Genomic DNA, 20,031 nt, shown 5'->3' on the forward strand with positions numbered 1-20,031 from the left:
AGCCGTGACTGTGATTGATGTGCGCAGGACAGGAGCTTTGAGATAAATTTTTAGCAGTCATGGGCCTAATTGCCTTGACTTTAGTAAAGGGTTGGTGACAAGCGCTAAACTACAGGCTTCCAAGCTCCCTTTTTTGTCCTACAAAGGTAGACAGATTAAAAATGGGCCCCATTTAAACACACATCGAGTTAAATGGCTCCGATTTTCAACTGGTCCCCTGGAATAGGATACATGCATTTGAAAGCTTCTGTCTGGTTATCCCAGGTTGGGAGACTCAGTTAAAGAAGAAAAGGAAAAACCTATGTGGACATTGAAGGAGAGGGTTTGTGGTTGGTCCTGGAAGTTTCCTGGGTCGTCTTGATGTGTTTGGTTTTGTGTTAGTTCCTGTACTAGGTGGCCAGCCCATTTCATCATCTATCTGAATTCATTTTCTGAACAGTTACATTTCTGCCTCTTTTGAATGATGATTCGTTGCAAAAAAGGGGAAAGTGCCATGTCATTGATGGAGATAGAAGGTTAGGAAGGAAAGAACCAGAAGAACCTTCATACCGTGAAGAGGAACCTGGTGACAGTAGGAAAGGCTTGTGTTAGTACACGATTACTGCCCTTGCTGTACAGCTCAAAACACAGAGGAAGTTAGGGAGGGACTGCCAGCATGGTTTATGCTAGATGCTCTTCCTCTCAACCTTTCTTTTCCTTATTTTGAGTCTGGCCCTTGGGCAAAGCAATTGCTTAATTGCTCTACTCTGTGGCATTCCCAGCCAGCTCTCCCCTTCACTCCCAGATTAGCCTAGTCAACTTGACACTAGCTGGATATTTTTTTTTTTAGAGAAATAGAATACTTTAGCCTGGAGACTTGGGATTTCTAATGGAAACAGAGTGCCCATAAGATACAGTTAGTGTTAGTCTCTTGACAGGTGACCTCCAAACTAATATTTAATATTCCAGAGGATGTTTCCTTCTCTCCCCCCTCCACTGTTTGTGCATCTCTTTACTGCCACACACACATGCAAACACACAAACACACAAACTCCCATTTCTTCCAATAGGGCTTGGCCACTTGGCACTTCCCTGAAAAGATGCCAGACTCTGGTGCCTGGAGGAGGTAATACTAGTTGGCAGATGTGCTGGTATTTTAGGGAGAACACTACGTGGAGCATTATTTGCCTTACCTTAATAATATACCAGGAGAAAAAAGAGGCCCCTGATTTAGACCTCTTTGTGCTGGCTTCAAGAAACCTTGTAGACATTTGCTTAGTTTCTTGTAGAGGGAATTGAGATGTACGTATATACATGCATTCATAGATATACATATGTGTACATACACATGAAAGTGTATATACATATACACATATACATAAATACGTGTCACCTGTGACACGTGATATGTGGTCATAGTCAAGCAAGTTGTGGGTAGCTTGACTGAAGATGTACCCTGCCAGCTGTGTTACCAGTCGTCTACCCCTTTCTGACCCTTCCTGACTTAGATGCTGAGAATTGGAAAAAATCAGAGCATATCCAGTAAAATCTTCAGCTCAAATGCAAGAGTCACATCTCTGGAAGGTGCTTGCTTAGACATCTCTTCTGGTGTGGGCTTTGGAGGGTGGGGGTGGTGCGGAGGCCTTCTGCCTCAGGAGCCGTCATTCAGAAAAGGTTTGTCGAGCCCCAGTATATGCAGGGCTTTGTCGCGGTGTAAACGTGAGAAGCTGGTTGCCCTGCTCTCAAGGAGCTTTCTAAGTAGGAAGAACTTGAGTGAGTAGCTTGAGTAACTTGAAGTAGGAGGAGATGAATGTTGTGAAGAGGTTCAGCAGAGTTCAGAGCCCACTTCCCTGTAGGTAATGAAGGAGGGCTTTCTGGACCTGCTGATCTGGACAGATGGGATTGAGATGGTGGCTGCAAGAATCAGTGTTGGTGAAAGAAACAGTTTTTAAGTCAAAAAGTTCTTTATTATGTTAAGGTAAAATTTTTACTTTGTCGTAGGCATAGTGGTGTTAAGAGCTTGGGCTCAGAGTTAGACCTCGGTTGAGTCCTGGTTCTGCCTTTTGCTATTAGTTCTCAGACCTTGGGTACATTCTTTATCATTTCTGAGCCTCAGTTTTTTCATCTATACAGTGGGGCCAGTACTACTGACTTTAGAGGGTTATTGTGAGGATTAAATGGAACAGTACTTCCGAGTGCACCGAACAGTGTCTGGCATGTAGCGAGAATAAATGTTAGCTGGTTTTATTATTATGTAACTTCTACCCACTGGGTATAGTTCTGCTCTGTGGCATCCAAAATCTGTTCCTGCTTCTATATGGACACTTTTCAAGTATTTAAAGAGAATTGTGCCTTCTCTTTGTCTTCTCTTTTCAGGCTAAAGTTTTCCTTTTAGGTGATGGCTTCCAAATGTTTGTGTGTTATATGTATAATGAGGGGTTCTCAACCAGGGGCAGTTTTGCTCCCCAGGGGACATTTGGCAGTGTTTGGAGACATTTTTGGTTGTCACAACTGGGAGACTGCCCTTAGCATCTAATGAGTAGAGCCCAGGGATGCCGCTAAACATCCCACAATGCCCTGGACAGCTCCCCACACAAAGAATTATTCTGTCCAGAATATCAATAGCACCCATGTTGAAAGACTCTGGCCTACTGGACTTAATTATTAAGGCTTTTCTTTTCCTCTGTTCCTAATGGTTGGGAATACTAGCATGTGGCACCAAGAAGACTGCATAGGGATTCAGAAGGGGATGAGACACAGGTCAAACTCTGTGCCTTAAAGCAGAGCAGTTAATCTGTTAAGTAAAATTGCCTTGTTCCACATGCAGAGGGATTGTAAATGAGAAGTATTTGAACCCCAAGGAAAGATGATCCTGGAATGGTTTTTATTAGTTATATAGCCACATGTGTACTTTTTGCTTCACTCTTGAGGGACATGAACAATTAATGTTATCTCAGACGACTCCTATTAGCAGGAAATAAATATTTTTGTTGTTTTACTGAAGATAAAAAAGCCAAGACATAGTTAAGTAAGATAGCTGGTGACGTTGCACATCCACTGAGTGACAGAGCTGGAAAGAGATTGCAGCCAGCTCCAGCCTGGAGGGCCTGTTCTCCCGTCTGGTTAGATGGACTTGGGTGTTCCTTGTCATATTATAAAGCAGCTGTCCAAAGTGCGTCTGTCTGTGGATTCCATGAGGGCTGTGTCTTGCAGGGTTCACTTGAGTTAATACTTTCTGGCTAAGGTGAGGTCCAAATGGAAAGAATTCCACGAGAGTGATAATTGTTTAAAGTGAGAATACAGAAATGATGGACTTGGGCAAGAGCACTGGCTTAGCAGTTAGGACACGGGACTGCTGCTACCCAAGTTCCTGAGCAGGTCACGTGACTAAGCCTCACTGTCTTCCCCTGGGAACCCTAGAGAGGGGTTGTTTGGTCCCATGGGAGTGCTGCACGTGGCTTAAGCAGAGACTCTGAAAAAGGAGGAGTAAGCGGATTTTCAATCAAAAGAATCTTTTAAACTGTGCTAAGGAAACATGCTACATAGAGGTCCTTTGAAAGGTAAAACACCTTTTGGTAAACTCTTGCATTATTTCAGGGGTAAATCTGGCTGTTCATAAATTGGATTTTCTAAAAAGAAGATTATAAGGGAACACTCTATTTTTCTCCCTACTCTCAATACTTCAGACACCAGATGTGTGGTTTTTTTCCCCCATACCAAGCAGTTCTCTGATTCTCGGGGTATACCAACTGAGTGTCCTACAAATTTAACTCAATTCTGATGCTCTCTATGTAGCGATAGCATCAGATCCCACAGGTTAAGGGTTCAGTCCCACAAGACTGTCCCCAACTTCAGATACCAATCATGAGTGCCAATCGCAAGTCCGGGCCACTCGTACTCCTGACCAACCAGCTATAAATGGAGGGTTCTCACAAACCCCCCTTGGGTGTGATAATTTGCTAAAATGGCTCACGAAGCTCAGAGAAACAATTACTTGCATTTACCAGTTTATTATAAAGGGTACTGTAAAGGATACAGATGAACAGCCAGATGAAGAGGTACATAGGGCCAGGTCTGGAAGGCACCTGAAGCTGGAGCATCTGTCCTTGTGGAACCGGGGTGTGCCACCCTCCCAGAATGTGGATTCCTTCACCAACCTGGAAGTTCTCTCCTTGCTCAAGAGTTTTAATAGGAAGTAATTTCCTAGGCACCCTTCCCCTTCTAGAGGTCAGTAAGTGAGGCGGAAGTTTTTAACCGTCTAATCATTTGCTCCTTCTGGTGAGCAGCCCCAGCCTGAGGCTATTTCAGGCCCCCACCCTAAGTTACCTCGTTAGCATAAACCCAGGTATGCTTACAATGGGCGCCTTATGGAATAACTTGAAAGAGACTTCTGTCACTCTGGAATGTCCAAGGGTTTTAGGAGCTCAGTGCCAGGAACTGATGACAAAGACCAAATATATTGTTATACCACAAGGATCTACCTATATTTTATTTCACCGTGGCCTAGGACTCAGAGTTGTTGATAGATAACTGCAGTTGGGGAAGGCCTGACAACTATACTAAGTGTGGATTGAGTATTGTCTTGTTGATTAGGAATCTGCCCTCTTGTGCCTCTATTGACTATTAAAGTTTGCTCTCATGTGATGATTATTGGCTGCCCTAAATAAGACACACATATTTTAAAGACAAATCCCAAGAATCCTAACGGTCTGTTTTCAGATTTCCTGTTGCTTAGAAGCTGTAAAATGCTATTCCAGATTGAACTGTCCATCATCTTTTTTTTTAAACTAAACGTTTTATTTTGAGATCATTGTAGATTCACATGCAATTGAAATAAATAACATAGAGAGATCTGTCTACACTTTATCCAGTTTCCCCCAGTGGTAACATCTGGAAAAACTGTAGTACAATATCACAACCAGGATATTGAGATGGATAAGAGTGAAGATGACTGAGCATTTCCATCACCACGAGCTTTCCTCAAGTTGTCCTTTTATAGCCACACCCTCTTCCCTCCTTTCCACACTCACTCCTTAACCCTTGGCAATCACTAATCTGTTCTCCATTCCTTTAATTCTGTCATTTGAAGAATGTTGTATAAATGGAATTATACAGTAAATAACCTTTTATGGTTGACTTTTCACTCAGCATGATTCTCTGGAGATCTATCCAAATTGTTGTTTTTATCAAGTTCCTTTTTGTTGCTGAATTGTATTCCATGGTATGAAAATACTGCAGTTTTTTTTTAACCATTCACCTGTTGAAGGACAGCTGGATTGTTTTCAGTATTTTGGCTATTATGAATAAGGCTGCTATGAAAATTCATGTACAAGTTTTTATATGGACATAGGTCTGTCTTTCTCTGGGACAAATGCCCAGGAGTGAAATTGCTGGGTTGTATGTTTAAGAAACTGCTAAACTGTATTCCAGTGTGACCTTTCTATTTTATATTCCCACCAGCAGTGTAGGGGTGATTTGGTTTCTCTGCATCCTTGCTAACATTTATTATTGTCTATTTTTAATTTTAGCCATTCTGATAAGCATATAGTGCTATCTTATAGTTTAATCTGCACATTCCTAGTGGTTAAGGATGTTGAACTTCTTTCCATGTGCTTATTTGCTCATCTGCATAGCCTTTTCAGTGAAATGTCTTTTCAAGTCTTTTGCCCATTTTCTAGTAGGATTGTTTGTTTTTTCTAAGTTTTGAAAATTTTTTACATATTCTAGTCTTTTGCCAAATGTGTGGTTTGCTAATATTTTATCCTGCTCTATAGCTTTTCATTCTCTTAACATGGTCTTTTGCAGAGGAAAATATTCTAATTTAATGAAATAAAATTTGTCGCATTTTTCTTTTATTGCTTGTGCTTTTGGTGTCAAGTCTAAGCAGTGTTTGCCTAGCCCTAGATCCTGAAGATTTTCCATGTTTTTTTCTAAAGGTTTAACAGTTTTACGTTTAATTTTTGTATGAGGTTTAAGACTTAGGTGCAGGTTCATTTGTTTTGCCTGTGGATCTCCAGCTGCTCTGGCACCATTTGTTGAAATGGCTTTTTTCTGTTTAATCACTTCTTTACCTTTGTAAAAAAGCAGTTGGGCATGTTTGTAGGGGTCCCTTTCCGGGTTCTCTATTCTGTTCCACTGATCTATGTATGTCTATCCCTTTGCCAATACCACAGTCTTGATTACTATATCTATATAATAAAATTTTAAAATTGGGTGGGCTGATCTCTCTAACTTTATTCTTATTTTTCATTATTGTTTTAGCTATTCTAATTCCTTTGCCTTTCTATATGGATTTTAGAATAATCTTGTCTATATCTATAAAGAATCTTGCTGGGATTTTGACAGGATCTGTGTTAAACCTATATGTCAATTTAGGAGGGGTTGTCATCTTCACTATATTGAGTCTTCTAATCCATAATCATAGTATATCTCTCTATTTTTTAGATTTTTATTTTCTTTTATCAGTGTCATGTAGTTTTCAGCATATATCTTGTACATGTTTTAATTTACACTGAAAATTTAACTTTTTGAGCAATTGAAAATGGTATAGTATTTTTAAATTTTTTTTAAAGGGAAATACTACTTTTTTTTTTTTTTTTTAGATTTTATTTTTTCCTTTTTCTCTCCAAAACCCCCCGGTACATAGTTGTGTATTCTTCGTTGTGGGTCCTTCTAGTTGTGGCATGTGGGACGCTGCCTCACCATGGTTTGATGAGCAGTGCCATATCTGTGCCCAGGATTCGAACCAACAAAACACTGGGCCGCCTGCAGTGGAGCTCGCGAACTTAACCACTTGGCCACGGGGCCAGCCCCAGTATTTTTAATTTTTAGTTTTGATCTCTATGTGTTCATTGCTAGTATTTAGAAATACAGTTTATTTTTTCTGGATGTTTATTTTGTGTCCTGCAAACTTGGTGAATTTACTTGTTAGTTCTAGATGTTATTTTGTAGATTCTTTGGGATTTTCTATGTAGAGAATTACGTCATCTGCAAATGGGAACAGTTTTATTTCTTCTTTCCTAAACTTTATGCCTTTTATTTCCTTCTTTTTATTGCATTGGCTAGAACTTCCAGCACTATGTTAGGTAAAAGTAATGAGAGCAGATCTCCTTGCCATGTTCTGGTCTTAAGAGGAAAGCATCCACTGTTTCGCCACTAAGTATAATATTAGCTGTATATTTTTTTAGATGCTTTTTATCAAGTTGAGGAAGTTTCCTTCTGTGCCTGTTTTTCCAAGAAGGTTTTTTTTTTTTTTAAATGAATGAGTGTTGTATTTTGTCAAATGCTTTTTCTGTACCAATTGATGTGATCATGTGATTTTTCTTTCTTAGCCTGTTAATATGGTGTATTGCATTGATTGATTTTCACATATTGAACCAGCCTTGCATTCCTTCAATAAACCCTACTTGGTCATGGTGTGTAATTCTTTTTATATATTGCTGAATTTTATTTGCTAATATTTTGTTAAGGATTTTTGAGTATATATTCATAAGTGGTAGTGATCTGTAGTTTTCTTTTTTGTATTGTCTTGGTCTGATTTTGGTATCAGAGTAATACTAGCTTAAAATGAATTGGAAACTGTTTCCTCTTTTGTTTTCTGGAAGACATTGTGTAGAATTGATTTTAATTCTTTACGCATTTGATAGAATTCTCCATTGAGACCACTTGGGCCTAGAGATTTCTTTTTTGGGACTTTTTAAAATTATACATTCAATTTCCTGAGTAGTTAGAGGACTATACAAATTATCTATTTCTTATGGTGAGCTGTGGTAATTTGTTTTTTTGAAGTGGTCCATTTCATCTAAATTGTTAAGTTTATATAGGTAGAGTTGTTCATAGTATTCTTGTATTACCTTTTTGATGTCTGCAGGATCTGTAGTGGTATCCCTTGTTTCATTCCTGATAGTGATGATTTGTGTCTTCTCTCTTTTTTTTTGTCAGTCTTGCTAGAGGTTTATCATTTTTATTCATCTTTTTAAAGAACTAGGTCTTTGTTTCATTGATTTTTCTCTGTTATTTTTCTGTTTTCAATTTTATTTATTTCTTCTCTTATTATTTCCTTTCTTCACCTGTTTGTATTTATTTTGCTCTTTTTTCTAAATTATTGAGGTGGGGCTTAGATTATTGGAAACTTTCTCTTTGTTAATGTATGCATTTAGTGCAATAAAACTTCCCTCTCAACATTGCTTTAACTGTGTCCTGCAAATTTGATATGTCGTATTTTAATTTTCATTCAGTTCAGTGTGTTTTTTTCCTTGCCTTTGAGACTTCTTTGATCCATGGGTTATTTATAAGTGTGTTGTTTAGTTTCCAAGTGTCGGTATATTTTCCTTTCTGTTACTGATTTCAGTTTGATTCCATTATGGTTGGAGAACATGCTCTATATGACTTCAGTTCTTTTAAATTTGTTGAGATTTTTTTTTTATGGTCCAAGATATTGTCTATCTCGGTGTATGTTCCATGGGCCCTTGGGAAGAATGTGTATTCTGCTGTTGTGGGTGGAGTGTTGTGTAAATGTCGATTAGATCCTGCTCGTTGATGGTATTGTTGAGTTTTTGTTTCTTCTTGTTGATTTTTATCTAGTTCTAGTGATAACTGAGAGAAGGATATTGAAGTCTCCAACTGTAGTTGTGGATTTGTCTTTCTCTTTTAAGTTCAAATAGTTTTAGCTTCACATATTTTGCAACTTTGGTGAATTTAGGATTGCTGTGTCTTCTTGGTGGATGACTCTTTCATTATTGTATAATGTTGTCCTGCTCTGTCTTTAGTAATTTTATGAGATGGAGGAAATGTCTAGTGAATTAGGGATAGAGAGTATTTGCAAATACGCTCTAGCCCTATGTATTTGTGAAGCCCGCCCAATGTATTTGTAAAGAAAAGAACTAGAACTCTGAAGAGTTTGGATATAAATAGTAAACTTGAAAGGTGGTAAAAATAGCCTAAATTAGAGAATTAAGTTGCCCTTTGTTGATTTTATCTCTTTTACAGGTTTTTATATAAGCAAAACAAAATATCTAGGTAGATTTGAAGGTATGGGACAAAAAAAGTATCTTCAGTGTTTGTTATAAATAAAGCATCAGTAAAAATTATACAAATATCCTGGCGTATTTCTATTTCTGTGGGATAGAGTTCTAGATGTGGACTTGATGGGTCAAAGATTATGCTTTTTTTTCTTTTTTCAAATGGCAATGTAGAGTAAAGTCAAAGTACATTAAATCCTCTCGCTTAATTAGTAAGATAGCCTTTCCTTTAATTGATATTTCTTTGTTGTTTTGACACCTGTCATTTTTTGGAGCTATATTTAATGGCATGTCTAGTATCATGGTGATTTGGAGAGATAATTGGGTTTATTTGTTTTTTTCGTATTTTAAAAGGTATTACTTCTTTGAACTTGATTTTTCATTTTTTAAAATAGGCTTTTATCAAAGTATACTACACATTAAGAAAGGTGCACAAACCATAAATGTGTAGCTTGATGAATTATTACTAAGTGAATATATTCTTATAGCCGGTACCCATGTCAAGAAATAAAACATGACCAGCACCCCTCAAAACCACTCTCCTTGCTTGCTCCCAATCACACTGTTTCCTACCATCCCCAGTATAAATGGTAAGTTGACTTTTTACACCACAGATTAGGTTTCTAAAATATTAGCTGTAATTTATATAAGTGGAATCATAGAGTATGTATTTTTTTTGTGTGTTTGACTTCTTTAATTCTGTATCATGTTTGTGAGATTTATCTCTGTTGTAGCAGCAGTAGTTTGTTGATTTTTGTTGTGGTAGCATGGTATTACATTTTATTAATATACCACAATTTATGTATTGTATCTATGTTTTTTTAAAAAAATTTATTGTTAATTTTAATGATTATATTTTTTGTTTCCTAAGTTTATGCATTGCTCTATTTTGTTTTATTTTTTTGAGGAAGGTTAACATCTGCCAGTCCCCCTCTTTTTGCTGAGGAAGACTGGCCCTGAGCTAACATCCATGCCCATCTTCCTCTACTTTATATGTGGGACGCCTGCCACAGCCTGGCTTGCCAAGTGGTGCCATGTCTGCACCTGGGATCCAAACCGGTGAACCCCGGGCTGCCAAAGCAGAATGTTCGAACTTAACCACTGCACCACCAGGCCGGCCCCCTGTGTCTGTGTTTAAGTATTGCAGATATCTTTTTCCACTCTGTGACTTGTCTTTTAACACTCTAAATGGTGTCTTTTGATGAACAATAGTTACTAATTTTAAAGATTGGCACCTGAGCTAACAACTGTTGCCAATCTTTTTTTTTCTTTGCTTTTTCTCCCCAAATCCACCCAGTACATAGTTGTGTATTTTAGTTGTGGGTCCTTCTAGTTGTGGCTTGTGGGACGCCACCTCAACATGGCCTGATGAGCGGTGCCGTGTCCGTGTCCAGGATCCAAAGCAGCAAAACCCTGGGCCGCTGAAGCAGAGCTCGTGAACTTAACCGCTCGGCCACGGGGCCAGCCCCCCTCCTTGAACTTTTTAAGGCTTCTATTTTTATATATAAACTCTTTTATAATGAATAAATTCACTTTTCATATTTTTGAAAGCAGAATTTTAATGAGAAATAGATGTTGAATTTTATCAGATGCCTTTTCAGTAGCAACTTGTTTTTCCTGTTTTTATATTCAATTTGTATTTAATTATGTTGTTGTTTTCCTTGTACTTCATCTGCAGCCCATTCCTGGGATGCACCTTCTTTTTTTTTTTTTAACTTTTCATTGAGATTTTGATAGTTTACAACCTTGTGAAATTTCAGTTGTACGTTATTGTTTGTCAGTCGTGTTGTAGGTACACCATTTCACCCTTTATGCCCACCCCACACCCCCTCCCTTTCCCCTGGTAGCCACTAATCTGTTCTCTTTGTCTACGTGTTTAACTTCCACATATGAGTGGAGTCATACAAAGATTGTCTTTCTCTGTCAGGCTTATTTCACTTAACATAATTTATCCTCAAGGTCCATCCATGTTGTTGTGAATGGGACGATTTTATCCTTTTTTTATGGCTGAGTAGTATTCCATTGTGTGTGTGTGTGTGTGTGTGTGTGTGTGTATCATATCATCTTTATCCAGTCATCAGTTGATGGGCACTTAGGTTGCTTCCACATCTTGGCTATTGTAAATAATGCTGCAATGAACATAGGGGTGCGTGGGACTTTTGGAATTCCTGATTTCAAGCTCTTTGGATAGACACCCAGTAGTGGGATGGCTGGATCGTATGGTAGTTCTATTTTTAATTTTTTGAGGAATCTCCATACTGTTTTCCATAGTGGCTGCACCAGTTTGCATTCCTGCCAGCAGTGTATGAGGGTTCTTTTTTCTCCCCAACCTCTCCAACATTTGTTACTATTAGTTTTAGTTATTTTTGCCATTCTAATGGGTGTAAGGTGATATCTTAGTGTAGTTTTGATTTGCATTTCCCTGATGATCAGCTATGATGAGCATCTTTTCATGTGCCTGTTGGCCATCCGTATATCTTCTTTGGAGAAATGTCTGTTCATGTCTCCAGCCCATTTTTTTTAAAGATTTTTATTTTTTTCCTTTTTCTCCCCAAAGCCCCCCGCCGTTACATAGTTGTATATTCTTCGTTGTGGGTCCACCTAGTTGTGGCATGTGGGATGCTGCCTCAGCGTGGTTTGATGAGCAGTGCCATGTCCGCGCCCAGGATTCGAACAAACGAAACACTGGGCCGCCTGCAGCAGAGCGCGCGAACTTAACCACTCGGCCACGGGGCCAGCCCCTCCAGCCCATTTTTTGATCGGGTTGTTTGATTTTTTGTTGTTGAGTTGTGAGAGTTCTTTATATATTATGGATATTAAGCCTTTGTCAGTATATGACTTACAAATATTTTTTCCCAGTTAGTGGGTTGTTTTTTTGTTTCAATCCTGTTTTCATTTGCCTTGAAGAAGCTCTTTAGTCTGATGAAGTCCCATTTGTTTATTCTTTCTATTGTTTCCCTTCTCTGAGAAGACATGGTGTCTTTTATTTGTGGTGCTCTTAAGTGTTCTGCTGTTGAAACCATCTTTATACATTTTTTTTTTGTTTGGAATGTGTAATATAAGAATTATTTTTCTTTGAATGCTGGGAAAATTTTAAAAAATAATTTCATCACTGCTCTTTTCTGCTTGTTATTTAATTAATTTTCTCATTCGCTTTGTATTGGGTTTGTCTTTTTGTGTCTTTTTCTGGTTTGTTTTATCTGTTTTGACTTGTCATCTGTTTACATAGTTATCCGTCTTAATTTCAAATGTATCAATAAATAATAGAGAATATTTGCCACAAAAGCTATTAATCTTTTTTATTAACTGTAGTTTTTACTTCTGGCTTTATTAATTCACATTTTCTTTCCTTTTACAAATGAATGAAGCTATTGATTTGTGTTGTGTCTTCTCAATGAATTAGCTTAATTTTTTTCTACTATATTTTCCATTTTGTTTATCTCTTCTTTTGAGATTATTATTGTCATTTACTTTTTGGCTTGTAATTTTGTTCCACTTCTAAAATCTCAGTTCATTTTGCTCTTTTTTTCTTAATAACTAAGGTATTTAGAGTGGTAAAATTTTTTTTAGTAGACTCCTGTGTATTTTGATTAAATTGGTATTTCTGTTTAAGACATTTTATTATGGTCTGCAATATTTTTTTAATCTGTTCACACTTTAGGAAAGATGTTATATATTTCTTTAAGTTAAAATATAACATTATTTATTACACTGTGCGTAACTACATATTAAACATAAAATATGTATATATTTTATACATACATTATTTCCAAATGAATGACATCTTTTAACTTAATCTGAGGGGCCGGCCCAGTGGTGCAGCGATTAAGTTCACACATTCTGCTTTGGCAGCCCGGCGTTTGCTGGTTTGGATCCCGGGCATGAACCTATGCACCGCTTGTCAAGCCATGCTGTGGCAGGCATCCCACATATAAAGTAGAGGAATATGGGCACGGATGTTAGCTCAGGGCCAGTCTTCCTCAGCAAAAAGAGAAGGATTGGCGGCAGATGTTAGCTCAGGGCTAATCTTCTTTAAAAAAAAAAATTTGTTATGAGAATTGAGTATGTGTTTTTAATTTCTATTGTTTTGGATTTAACAAGGAAAATAATGACTCCTAATTTCATGTGTTAATAGTTTGCTCTCTTTTAGTTACTTCTCTAAAGAAATTGAAATCACGTTGTATATGTTACTTATTAATTTTTTCCATACCATAGTGTGAACATTTCCTCGTGTAATTAAATAATTATTTTAAAAATACTTTTAATGGCCGCAAATTATTGTAAAGATCTTTCATAAGCTATTTAATGAGAGCAGTTTTGTTGGCTATTTAGATTGTGTTACAGTACCTTTATTTATATTTTTAATTTAAATTTTATGTATTTTTAAAAACACATACACATGGCATGAAATTCAAAGGGAACCAAAGGGTTGTCTCTTTTCCCAATGTTCCTTCCCTGTGGAGCAATCAGTGTTACTAGATTGTGCTTCTTTTCAGGACTGGTTTTTGTATAAATAAGCAAATACATTTGCACTTTTTTATTTTTCACACAAATGGCTGTCTGCATCTTACTTTTTTTCACTCAGTATACCGTGGAGATGATTCATATCAGTATATGAAAAAACCTTATTAATTTTTTTTTTAATTAATGTTATGATAGATTACAACCTTGTGAGATTTCAAAAACCTTATTAATTTTAAGGCTGCAGAGTGTTCATGTATATAGATGCACCATAATTTATTTAAGCAGACTAGTATTTGTAGATATTTAAGTCAAAACTGTATTTGAGATTTGCTTCTTATTTTTAAAGTGTAGATCTTTTGAGTCTATTCTTTCTTCTGCTCCTCTTCTTTGAGACAGTTTTGCCTATCTTAGTGAGGAATGGATCAGGCTGACAACTGTCACTGTCTTATAGGAGTTACCGACTGCTTTAAAGAAATGATCAGCTCACTTCTTTGGGGGTTAGGGGAGGACATTAGGCATAGGAGGTGGTATTAAGGAATCCTGAGATTAGAGGTCCTAACAGTGCAAATTTGTTTAAAATGTGAAATGTGATAACATAAAAAATGCATGACATAAAAGTAGTTCTTAAAGGATTATAAAGTGAACACCTGTGTGACCCCATCCAGGTCAAGAAATAGAACATTGCCCATTTGCTACTCCCTTCTGTGCCCCTGATGGTAGTCACTTTTCCTGACAGTTATGGTATTCATGTTGATTCTCTGTACAGCTTTTTAACCTAATTATGTATTCCTAAGCAATGTAGTAAAATTGTGCTTATTTTTGGAACATTTCCTGTAATGTGAAATTTTGTAGCCCCAGGAGCAGTCTTGAAGAGGAAGAGTCCTAAAAGGTGTATGGGGAGTGAAGGGGCAAGGAGTCCTACTCAGGTTGTCTTAATGAAGTCTGAGACTTCAGCCTTAATATTATTAGATGAACTTGAGATCTTTTTTGTACCAGGTGATGGAGCTATATCTTCACTGTTGCCAGGATTCTGGAATGAGCTGTGTTTGGTTCTGCTGTGACCAGGGCATGATCCTGCCTGGAGGTCTCTTTATGTGTCTATTCTGTTCCTACTCGTGTTCCTGTGCTGGGCAGTTTTAACTGTGTTCATGTTTAAGAATTCCTGTGGATTGCAAAAAAAGAAAAAAATTATTTCTAAACTCATACATTTGTTTTTTTTCTTTGATAATCTGTAAAAGCTATGGAATTTAATCCTGGGCTTTATTCGTAAATGCTTGTTCCCCTCTCCCATTTAGGCACCTCGAAAGCTTGAGCAAATCAAGTTTTCCCCTTTTTTGTGCAGAGTAATTTGCATTTTCTGTAAACATATGGAGAAAGTGGCATTGTGTGATAGATCATGCTTGATTTTTAAAAACAATATTTTTTTATAAAAAGGCTGTAGAAATAATTTCTAGTTCACTTTTATAGTTGTTACTTTTTAATTTTTCTGATGCTACTTATACCACAACCTAATACACATACAAATTTATGTAAAACTGAGACCAAAATTTTATGAACTGCACCCTTATTATGTACACTTACTCTGAAATCATTTATTCTCTTCTGATTTCATTAAACATAGATTGATTGGGAACCCATTAAATTGTCTGCAGGATCCCTCGGTAGGTTGCTGCCCACAGTTGGATAGGTCTTTGATTTTCTAGAGGAAGAGGTTGGCTCCCGGGGATTAACCTGAGTTAGGCAAACTAGTGTCGTGGTGAGGTTAAGAGCATGGACTTTGGAGCAGGACAGAGTTGGGCTTGACTCCTGGCTCTGCCACTTGCCAGTTGTTTGACCAGGGCAAGCTAGTCAGCATTCTTGGGCCTCAGCTTTCTATAAAATGGGAATGGCACTTCTTGTCTCGGGGTTATGAGGATTAAATGAGAGAATGTATGGCTGTAAGGTAAGCATTAATACACAGCAGCTGTTATTAACTATTATTACTTGTTTCAGGACTTAATAGTGTTTCTGACTTCTAGCCTAGTGCTCTTGGTACAGATTGCAGAATCTACTATGACAGGAGTTATGGGACAGCGTTAAGTAACAGAACAGGTGGATAGGAATTGCTTAGTTGATCTGCTCACCCTTTGAGATGAGTTCATGTGACCACGGGGTCTGTGTTCCCCAACTCTGCTAGTTTATTACAGGAGTGGGAACTGCCTAAAGCATCAGACAGTCCCAGTGCCTTCAGTGCAGAAGAGTTGGTCTTCTGTCCTTCTTCATGGGCAGGAGGTTGAAGCTAAAGCGTGCGTTTAAATAAAGGTAGCAGTAATACTGTACATTCAGGTATCTTTGTAATGAAATTAAAAAAACTGAACTGGTCGGATAACTCTAGATCAGTAAGATGATAGAAGAAGGAAGAAGGGGCACTTTGTTGAATGGCAGAGACAGTGACCTCTTACTACGTCTGAGACTGAAGGGGAGCCCTTGATTTAATCTGCCCTCAGGTATTCTAGAGCGAGTAAGAATTTGACTTTAAAACTCTTCCCTAGGGGCCGACCCCGTGGCCCAGTGGTTAAGTTTGGGTGCTCTGCTTCGGCGGCCCAGGGTTTTGCTGCTTCGGATCCTGGGCACCACTCGTCAGGCCATGCTGAGGCGGCGTCACACATGCCACAAATGGAAGGACCCACAACGAAAATATACAACTATGAACTGGGGGGATTTGGAGAGAAAAAAGCAAAAAAAAAAGATTGGCAACAGTTGTTAGCTCAGGTGCCAATCTCTAAAAAATAAAATACAATAAAGCTCTTCCCTACTTTCTACTGTTCTTCCCATGTTTGGCATGCACTCCTGAGGTCAGAAGAACAGATCTTTATGGGTGTTATGCTGCTGAAATTAATATCCCATTAGATTGCTGGTAGAGTCACAGTTTTTTGTGGAATGTGAAAGCTGAGTTGTATATATATATATATATGGTAGGTAGTGCTTTTCAAGTGTCAGCTTCCTCAACCAGTGAGATCCCATCCAGATCCTGAGGAAAATCCAGGTGTGATGGAGGAAGTACCTACGTGCTTTCTGGAAATGGTGACCTAAGATGAGGCCACTCTGCTTTCTGTTTTTCCCACAGATTTTGAAGCCAGCTTCATAAGGCTCTTGGACAAAATAACTAATGGTTCTCGAATCGAAATAAATCAGACAGGTAAGCTCCTTTTTTCTTCCCATTGCTGAAAGCACCTACACGTGCTACTTAAATATTCCTCTGTTTCTCACTCCTTTTGATGTTATAAATATTGTGCTCAGATGAAAAGACCCAGTTTTCTGTCTGTGATACAATTGTCTGGAGATGTATATGAAATCTGCCAATTTAAGGGGCACACACTTGATTTAAGGAAGTTAGAAGAATGAAACTTTCAAATCAACAAGCAACCACTTCCTCTTTTTTAACAATATATTTTATACCTAACATTTACCTACAACTTTTCAAAGTCCATTTATATACTTATATTGTCACATTAAAATCTTACAACAAACTCTGAGGTAATTGTATGTGCTGAATTTTATTGTTTTATTTTGCCTTTCAAAAGAAGTTTGTACAAGTATATGCAAAAAATGTGAAAAATCCCTTCACCTGTTTCCTCTTCCACTCTCCCCGGGGGCAGCCACAGTCACAGCCTGGGGTGTGTGCCTTTGTTTCATTTATATGCATTTGCTTACATGGGCACCTTGTATCTCAAACCATCAAAAGGGTCATGCTCTTCATATTATCCTGCAGCTAACTATTTTTTACTAGCACACATGTCTCAGAGAACTTTCCCTGCCTGGCACATGCAAGTCCCTCTCAGTATTTCAATGGCATTTAGGTGGTTTCTAGCTCTTTGTTTGCTATTAGAAACTCTTGTATCTATATTGTGTAGGATACCATGGCCAGCATCCTTTGGCCAACTCCATGAACTATGTACCTTTGCATGTGTATTCATCAAAGGAAACTCTCACCTTTCTCATAGGTTGGCTCTCTTAAGAAAGAAGACAAGCTTGGCTTTCTAAGTGACCATCCACCACATCAGACTCATTGACCTGTAGCTGCATTCAGCCATACCTTGTAGAGAACAGGTTTCAGGCATGAGACTTCAGATGCCCTTTGCAAGCTATGAGTCCCTTAGTCTTCCTTGGCTTGAAGTTCTTGGAGATTTTTTCAGCAATTTTTATTGGCGAATCAGAGGGCAGGTAATTCTAACATCTGCAGCTTAGGTTGGGAAATGAGATATTTACATGATCCTGCTTCCACTTCATCCCATCCTGCCTGCCCCTCTCAAGTAAAAGCCTTCATTCTGATAATCTGGTCAATTTCTCATTTGGTTAATTTGAAGGCATAAACAGATTTGCAGAGTTTAGTGGTTATGTAGTCTTCTTTTGGCTTTTTGACCTAAAGGATTGGTTTTATGACTCTAATAATATTTAGAATAAGTAATGTAGAATCTTTCCCTTAGAGAAGTGTGGGAAGAATATGATTCTGATTGTGATTGTTGGGATTTTGGTTTTTAATATAGTAAAACCTAAGTTTATTTTATGAAACTCTCAAGAACGACTTTCCTTTTGAGTGACTGAACACATCTCCTTCCTCTGAAATTTGCTTATTGGTAAATTGTGCCAGAAGACATTGCAAAACATTTGAGCAACAAAAATACCTAGTTCACCCATTTATAACCCTCAGATCATCTAGAGTATTTTACTTTTCTTCCCCCTCCAATATGTAAATCCAGTAAGAAACTTTTTGGATGATACGAATATGTGAAAGAGTGAATAAAGATAATAAAGAGTTTCCACTAAAGCTATTCAATAATTTTATTTATTACTATTAAATTAAAATAGCTACTGTTAATGGCATTAAGTGCCATAAAGTACTTGTTTGGTGACTGTGATATATGAGAAATCTCATTTCAAGGGCCTAGAAGACGCTGGTTGCTGGTATGATGATTTCAGAACATCATTTGTAACGCCTCCCTGCCCCTCATCAGCAGAGTCTAAAAGTGTGCTCCTCGGAGGCTAGGGTGTCCGTTAGAATCTCTCCTCTGTGCCCTGCCACGACTTTGGCAATTTGGGTGGCTTGGGGAGGGGTTTGATTTATTACTGTTTATTAAATTACACTGGCAGTTTATTATTGTTACAAGGGCTTGACAGTAATGAGTCAGCTTTTGGATTGAACTGTGGGCTCTTAGGAATGGCATTTTGAACTCTCTTGGATGCCCTTGTCAGACTTCCCCTTTGCGACTCACTGCCTTCATTGCCTGTGTGATACTTTTTTTTTCCTGCTGAATGTGGCTTTCTTTCCTCCCGTGTAAGGAACGACGTTATATTATCAGCCTGGCCTCCTGTATGGTGGATCTGTGGAACATGACTGTAGTGTCCTTCGCAGCATTGGCTATTACCTGGAGAGTCTTCTTTGCCTGGCTCCATTTATGAAGCACCCGTTAAGAATAGTTCTGCGAGGAGTGACCAATGACCAGACTGACCCTTCGGTGAGTAGTGGGGCCAAACCAAACCATGGTGTGATTTTTGTTTTGTCTCTTGGCACAAGTGAACTTTTGAGAAACAAGTGCCTGATAAAGCACAGGTTTATTGTTGAGCCTATTTGTTTTGTTGTTTTCCTTGAGATTTAGAGATTAATCACTCTAGGAGGCAGATGAACCAAGACTTGTAATCGTCAAATTCAGTGACAATTGTTAACATTCATCAAGGTGCCTTTCATTGTTGTGTCTAAGAACCTTCAGAACAGATGCTTGCAGTCTCGTCATCGTTGACATGAAATATGGCTCTGATGGCTGAAGTGTATGGGAGTGGAGCTTTCATGAGGTCATGTGATAGCTGAGGCTGGAAGGCAGCAGATCAAAAGTTTAGACAGAAAATAATCTCTCCTTGGCATTGCTGCAGCGTGATCTTGACTTGCTCAGGCTTCAACCGTAAACTTTAGCACTTTCTTCTTCCAAGAAGAATTTGCAGGTTTAGAAAAAAGGCATAAGGGCAACGAAGGTATATGTGAGCTTTGATAGTGTATGGGCACCAGCAAGCTTCTTATTAAACACGCTAATTTTCCTCCACGTATGGAGAGGATACTTTAATATACAGGTGGAATTTTCACTGTAGCCACCACAACTGTCTTAGTGCCAGTCTGGGATGGGTTTTGTGTGTGTGTGTGTGTGTGTGTGTGTGTGAGAGAGAGAGAGAGAGAGAGAGACAGAGAGAGATTAGGGAAGTCCTGTGTCCAGGCCTGCCTTAGATCTCTTCTTGGGTGGGACGGATGCCCATCTTTGGATGCTCTCCTGTCTAGAGACGGTATCTTAGAGCTGAGGGCTGTGTAGCTTTCCTAACCAGGGAAGACCAGTTAGGTGGTGTGGTGAATCCTGAAGTGGAGACTGCTGGTATTCACCGAGACACTATGGTTAATGTGTTCTTAGGCATTAAAAGACTTATTCCCCAATTCTTGGGAATTCAGGTACATAAACTCTTTTCCTAGAATCCCAAGTACAGTGCAAGATCTGGAATTCTTAGCTGTAAAGGAATGTTGCATAAACTGTTTAGAATTTTAAACTAA

At 38.3% G+C, this 20,031-nt stretch overlaps 1 protein-coding gene across 1 annotated transcript in view; it reads left to right on the top strand.

Moving 5' to 3' along the window:
* RCL1 (RNA terminal phosphate cyclase like 1) overlaps positions 1-20,031 on the top strand; it is a 69,656-nt gene that overhangs the window by 874 nt on the left and 48,751 nt on the right. Inside the window, exons 2-3 of the mRNA XM_046664837.1 lie at positions 16,570-16,641; positions 18,783-18,958. Of these exons, the coding sequence (XP_046520793.1) occupies positions 16,570-16,641; positions 18,783-18,958 (248 nt within the window). The remainder of the gene's footprint in view (positions 1-16,569; positions 16,642-18,782; positions 18,959-20,031) is intronic.

Source organism: Equus quagga, chromosome 6 (assembly GCF_021613505.1).
Source record: "Equus quagga isolate Etosha38 chromosome 6, UCLA_HA_Equagga_1.0, whole genome shotgun sequence".
Taxonomy (NCBI): Eukaryota; Metazoa; Chordata; class Mammalia; order Perissodactyla; family Equidae; genus Equus; species Equus quagga.